Genomic DNA, 6,998 nt, shown 5'->3' on the forward strand with positions numbered 1-6,998 from the left:
GGGATGCTTCCCAAGCTAATAATATAATCTCAACAGAGCTCTGCTATTTGAGCTTTCTGAGAAAGGGAGTTGGTGAGTCAGAAATAGAAAGATGACTTTCAAGGTGGTTTTTTTTCATCTTTTTTAGATGTTTTTCTAATGGCTTTAATGTCTCTCAGGAGCTCACCGAACAGTTTGAAGTTTCCCAGCTGTATGAATGCAACTGGATTGTGGTGAATTGTTCAACTCCAGCCAACTACTTTCATGTCCTCAGAAGGCAGATCTTGCTGCCATTCAGGAAACCGGTAGAGTTACTCTAATGGACTTCATTACACTAGGTGTATTAACCATTGTGTAAAGAAAGGATCTTTGTTTGCACTTGCTGTACTGCTGAAAGGAAAATGAAAGGTGAAAAGCCTTAACTGCACACAGATTAAAGGTGTTCAGTTTGGTGGAGTGAAACTTAACTCTCACTTGAAGTCTAAAACTGTGTTTTCAGCTTTACTTCTTTATTCCTGTGCAGTCCATTAGATGCGTTTGTCAAGGCACTGTGTGGCAAACAGATTGCATAATTACTACCTGCATGTCCAATTGCTTGTGCTTCAAAAAGCCTTTGTCTATTTGTGTAAGCACTGACTGCTGTCTTGAAAACAGGCTCTTGGTGTTTGGAGTCATAATGCTTTCTCCACTCCAGTGCCAGACCCTTTTTCTCTGTGCTTTTGGAGGGAAACCCACACAAAAACTATTGTTTGCTATTCATATTAATTTGATTCATAGTATTTTCATTTTGTGTCTTTTGTATGAACATCGTTAAGAGTATTGCAAATAGTAACGTAGATAAAGCATTTTTGTTTTGCAGTTAATCGTTTTGACACCCAAGTCACTGCTGAGGCATCCAGAAGCTAAATCCAGTTTTGATGAAATGGTGTCAGGTGAGTGGTGTAAAAGTGTTATATATCAGCTATACCAAGTTATATGTCAGATATGTTCTGGTTTCTGCACCCCATAGATGGAAGGAATAGGCTTTAATCACAGTGTGCCCATTTTGAAGAGCCCAGGTTCTACTTGTTACTACTGCCGCCATTTCTGGGGCTGAGTTGTCAAACCAGAGATCAACATGAGTTCATTGCTGCAGTGTGTTCAGAGCTATACACTACTACCCAAAGCTGCTGTTGGCAGCACCAAGAGATAATGTAGTCACTGCAGATGTGACATCAAAAAATAAAGGAGTAGATCTTGCCTTGTGCTGGCTAGAATATATTAGAATGGCATGAGAAAAGCATAGTAAATGATGAAAAATAATTGCTCATAGTGAGTGTGCTTAGGTGTGGTGGTCTGCTTCAGATTCTAGCTGGTGTCTTGATTGCTGTCAGAAAAAAATACCTGCTCAGGTTTTTCAAGGCATGTTATAGCGCATCAACATATGGAAATGTTGCAGTGTCACCTTTTTGTAAGTGAATGAAGTTTGCTTTTCAAGCAAATAAATTTTTGGGTTTCAATTACTGCTGAAATACTGTTTAGAATGAGTCCAATTACAAATGTGTGCATTGTGACTTGTCTCTTTGTTTAATGAGAGCCCCCTCTACTTCAGGTGTAGGAGGAATAACCTTCAGTAGTTGCCAAAGCACTCAGTTAATATCCAATTCTAACTACTTTCATGTTCCTACTGTCATGTTGACAGCAAGAAGTATTGCTGACTCTCCGCTCGCTTTCTGCTTTGTTTTGGACTGAAAGCTGAGACAGCTGGCCCAGTGAAGCACATATTCAGTGTTTTTTAATGATGAATTCTGCTGTTCAGTGAGACAGGCTAATTCTGACATAAATCAGTTCCTTTTTGCACGTTTGTGTTGCTGCTGTTCTCCCCCCAAGATAAATGGTTCTTCAAACAGTAACTTATTCTCCTAGTAAGTGGGTGTGCTTATTCAGACTGGGAGGTCATGCTGCTGCCTGCTACCTTGCAGCTGGTTAATGTGGAAATCATTTTAATCAATCATAGCGAGAACCAAAGAAAAGGAATTTCTAGACTCTCAAGTCCTCCTTCATGCCAGTGTAGGATCACTGCCTTTCATACCTTCCATATTCATATATCCTCAGCAGGCTGTTCTCCTGGGTATACCATAGAGGAACAGATTCCTAGCAGTCAGTTTATGCATCTGAAAAAAAAGAAAATCATGAAGTTGAGATTAAAAATATATATATACTAATTACTAAGTCAAAAAAGGAAAAATTGTTTAGTGATTCTCCCCTGCCAGATTCCTCAGTGTGTTAGTTTTATATGGTGTTGTTTGATAGGTGTTATCCCTTGGCCACTGTAGGTCAGCTGTCCTGATTCTGTTCCCTCTCAGCTACTTGTGTTCCCTTACTCCCCTTGCTGGCAGAATGACGTCAGGAGCTGAAAAACTGAGATGTCCTTTGCTCTTTGCAGCGCTGCTCAGCAACAGCTAAAACATCAGTGTGTTATCAGCATTGTTTTTCTCCCAAAGCCAAAGCACAGCATCGTACCAAATGCTGTCAAGAAAATCAACACCATCCCAGCTGAAACCGGGACAGTCAGCTATCCAATCAACTGGAAATTAAAGCTCTAAAGCACAACACAAAGCTAAAATATAATTCTCTGTTAATGTATTTCTCCATCATCCACTTTTACTGAGAGTGCTTTTCTAATTATTGCTCTAATTAGGTACCACTTTTCAACGTGTGATTCCGGAGAATGGACTGGCAGCTCAAGCACCACATGAGGTCAAGCGAGTGATTTTCTGCACAGGAAAAGTGTATTATGATCTTGTGAAAGAGAGAAAGAATCAAGACTTGGAGAAACAAGTAGCTATAACCAGACTTGAGCAGGTGAGCTCCCTGATCCTTCCAAAGACAGATGCTGGGGAGGCATTTAGCAAGGGCTCGCTGTGCCTTTAAAGATAGCGCTTGCCAGAGATGATGTTGGTAGCTGACTTTCATACAGCACTTTGCAGCTTACAATATACTGTCCAATATACTGTCAAGGTTATATGAGTTACCTTAAAGAATATAGGCAAGTAGTGTGATACTGAATGGTTAATTACAATAGTTGGTTATAATACATGATAGGTGAAAAGATTTACTACCAGAGGCTAAAGCCATATAAGAGAAAGTTTTGCCAGTTATGAATCTCTCTTTCCAGATCTCACCATTCCCGTTTGACCTGCTCAAAGAAGAACTTGAAAAGTATCCAGGCGCTGATCTAGTTTGGTGTCAGGAGGAACACAAAAACAGTGGATATTACGATTATGTCAAACCTCGTTTCCGCACTATTGTGAACCACACTCGACCTATTTGGTATGAGACAGATCTCCATCTACATTTCGGTTTTCTGAAGAAAGCAGTAGTTGTAAGAAATACATTCATTCAATTAGCTTTGCAGTTACGGTAGGTGATTACCTTGAATATGCACATGCAGCTGTTGAAGGAGCATTTCATTGCCAAGAGCAAGCTATCTAATTATGAGACAGTGTAGCTGTCTGCTGTGGTGAGGTGGAGAGAAGATGCAGTGAGGGAGAAAGAGGTGGAAGCTGACTGGAAGGTGTAACTGATGGTACAAATTAGATTTGATTATATTTTTATTTAAGAAAGATTGAATAATAATTTGTTCAGATCTGCTGAGTTGACTTGAATGCATTTTAGCAGCATGCTCCCGTCCTGGATAGTGTCAAAATAATCTCTCTTCTTGCCTCATTTGTCTGCTCAATTCTTTTTGTCACAAAGGTATGTTGGCCGAGAGCCTGCTGCTGCGGCTGCCACAGGCAACAAGAACACACATCTGGTGTCACTCCGAAGGTTCCTGGATACAGCTTTCAACCTAGAGGCCTTTGAGGGAAAGACATTCTAACTGCAGGACACTGACTCATCTCTATCTACAACTGTCTCAAATTTCAGCAGCCAAATGAAGAATTAAAAGTGAATGGGAGAAATGCTGGAAATTATGTAAGGATCCAGCAGCTAACATCATTACTGTACACTTTTCTCTCAGTTTCTAAGAAAAAAAAACAAAACAAAACCCTCTAAAAAAGCAATTTCCACCATTCTGTGTCACTTTTCTATTTAGACTGGGAAGTCTTTGGGACTCTGATTGCAGACTGGGCATTTTCAAATCACTATAAGTTGGGCAGGCATGGACAGCATGATGCAACTGTGCACATCCCCAAAAAAGAGGAAAGTGAGTTTGGAAGCCATTAAAGAAACAAGATGCATGATTTGACAGCAATTTCTAGACATAATGGAGAAGAGTAATGAAACCAAAAAGCAAAGATGCTGCCATGACACTGATGGATTATGGATTACTTAGGTATGGAAATATACTGGGTGTGGGCACTAGAAGGAGATGGTAAGCTGATGTGACGAGGCTCGAAGCAGGGAGTCAGGGCTACGAAGTCAGTTAACTGTGGGTGATTAAAGAAGTGGTGTGGATTATTTGGATATAAGATAGAGGCACCACAATGAAGCTGACCTCAGCTGTCAGAGCAGTGGCACCCCTACAGGATGAGCTGAGCACCCCTACAGCTGAGCAGCAAAGTGGCAGATAGATGAATTCAAAGTAAGAGATGACAGCACCAATTGCTTCCATTCCTTTGGGTGTCTGATTCGATGCCTTACGGTATGTAGGAAACTGGGGGGTCCTGTGAATATCCTCATTTTGGATGACTTCCTTCCCTTGTCAGGTGCCCTGTTCCATCCGCTCCAGGAGAAGGAGGGTGAGCCTTTTGGCTGCAGATTCTGCAAGACTACAGCCTGTGTAATGGCAAGAGACTTTGTCCTTCTGCAGAATGGCAGAGGGAACTGCGCTGTTAAGAAAATAAGGGGTGTGGCAGGAATCAGAGGAATGGCTGTGCCTGCACTGGGGCAGGAAACAACAGCAAGCTGCGTGAGGGCCCCCTGACCCTGCAGTGCCTGAGGGTTGTGCTTGATCTATTCATAACAAGTGACTGGAAAACACATAGAGTAGACCTCCGTTTCCAATTCCCTGTCCTGAATGTTCTCCTGGGACATGCTCTTGTTCCTGGAAGTAAGTTCTACCCTACCATTGCTGTATTGGCTGTGACATAATGAGGCTTGACAGTTTATGCTTGATGGAAATAGTCAAGTGATGCTGAAAAGCATCTTGTCAAAGTAAAAAGCTCTATTAAAAACTTGGAGCTGTGATCACAAGCAGGATACCAAAAGAGGATGTGCACCTCATGCTGTCCCTTCACTTGGATTGGAGATAGTGTGGTAAAAATAGAATATACTCTCATATCAGAGCGTAAAATCAGTGTGCTAAGGTGCTTTCATGGGATCCAGAACCCAACTTAGTCTAATGTTTATGAAAAATCAGTGGCATCCTTTTAAATCAGGCTGGTTGCCTTGGGCTTTCTTCTGTCATTGAAGCTAATTCAATCATTTGAAACCTAATGAACTTGGAAAATACTGCGGTTGACAGCAGTGAAGATGGTCTCCTGTCCATTTCTGCAGTTCAAAACATGACGCTGATAAGCTGTAACCATCGCCCAAAGTATTTTAATGCTGCTATGAATCCGTGTTTTTGTGGCAATAATTGAATGTGCCTAAATATCGCTGGCACTGTTCATTGTGCTCTCAGTCTGCGTAAAGCAGGTCAGTGCTGCATGAGATATGATAAATGCACTTAGGCCGCAGCATATGCAGAGGTAGGAAACAAAATTAACATAGAAATGTAAGCAGTGAATGGCAGGTTTCCGTTTTCATTGTGTATCACAGATCGTGGCATAACAGTTGCATAAAAATTCCATCAGAGAATGTAAAAATAAAACAAACCAAGCCGAATCAATAAAATAGGTAAGAAAGGAATGCTTTGTTATGCCTGTTCTGTTTGACAGCTTCTCCTTTGAAGGCTGCCATTAGCATCCATTCACGTTGCAGCCATGTGTTGCTTGGTCCAGCTTTTTCCACTGGCACACGTGACTTTGAACGTGGTGTAGAATGTGAAATGCAGGCACACTAAAAAACTGTGTTAAGCCAGAAAGTCATAGAATCATAGGATGGCCTGGGTTGAAAAGGACCTCAAAGGTCATCTAGTTTCAACCCCTCTGCTGTGGGCAGGGTTGCCAACCACCAGACCAGGCTGCCCAGAGCCACATCCAGCCTGGAAGTACCTTTAAAAGTCTGCTATTGATGTGTGTATTGGTTCAGCAATTCAAAAGGAGGTAATTTTAAGGACACCTCTGCTGGTCAGTGCTGGAGTAGCAGCATGGGGAGGCCGGTGAGGGCACCAGGTGCTAACGAGTTCCTCAGCACAGGTGGCCGCCTAATTACGGTTGATGGAACAGGCCTGTGTGGAGGTGGCTGCTTAAAGCTCAAGGCTTTGCCCCAGGCTCCTGGCTTTACTTTATCTCCTTTCATCTTTGTTGAAAACACCCCCTTTTTTTGTCCCAGAAAGGAGGGCTGTAGTTGGGCCCCTGGTGATTGGTGGTGGGGCAGAGTTCCCTGCCCAGGTACTTGAGGGACAGTGTTTTCAGTTCCTGAAGAGATGCAAGCTGTGGTGTTACACTGCAGTGAAGGAGGCTGAGGTTGGCTGTTGCAAAAGGTGCTCTGGACAAACAGGAGGCTGCATATTCCCAGCTGCTGGTGTTTCTACAGGCAGGTAAGAGACAGGGCTGGTGGGAATCGGCCTCGGGTGTGGGGATTTGTGCTGCTTTCAGAGCTGCTGGGGGCTGTGAGGCCTAGGGCTGAGCGCGGTGTGATGGGGGCTTTCTGGTGCAAGCAATGGGCAAAGGCATCTCAGGATGCAGAATATTGCTGTTTGAGGTGTAAGAGCGGTTGGTCTTGTGTGGAAAAACAATGAAACTGTACTAATGAAATCGCAGAACGTTTTAGTGCACCAAATCCCTGCAGATGAGGGTCGTTTCGCATGCATCTTTCTGTCCTTCTTGGGCGCTAAACGTTAAGGAGCAGAGTAACTACAGCCAGAAGGTATTGGAGATTTCTGTTAGTTCTGGGTATTTGGTATTTTTGTGATCCTTTTGATCATTTAG

The 6,998-nt window shown here is 42.7% G+C and overlaps 1 protein-coding gene across 3 annotated transcripts in view; it reads left to right on the forward strand.

Moving 5' to 3' along the window:
- Positions 1-5,814, forward strand: part of OGDHL (oxoglutarate dehydrogenase like) — a 44,509-nt gene extending 38,695 nt beyond the window's left edge. For all 3 annotated transcript variants that reach the window (XM_015866064.2, XM_015866063.2, XM_015866065.1), the window contains exons 19-23: positions 159-284; positions 839-911; positions 2,660-2,823; positions 3,137-3,291; positions 3,718-5,814. In XM_015866064.2, coding sequence (XP_015721550.1) covers positions 159-284; positions 839-911; positions 2,660-2,823; positions 3,137-3,291; positions 3,718-3,841 — 642 coding nt within the window. In that variant the 3' untranslated portion in view covers positions 3,842-5,814. The remainder of the gene's footprint in view (positions 1-158; positions 285-838; positions 912-2,659; positions 2,824-3,136; positions 3,292-3,717) is intronic.
- Positions 5,815-6,998: the final 1,184 nt, after the last annotated feature.

The sequence above is a fragment of the Coturnix japonica genome, chromosome 6, assembly GCF_001577835.2.
Source record: "Coturnix japonica isolate 7356 chromosome 6, Coturnix japonica 2.1, whole genome shotgun sequence".
Lineage (NCBI taxonomy): Eukaryota > Metazoa > Chordata > Aves > Galliformes > Phasianidae > Coturnix > Coturnix japonica.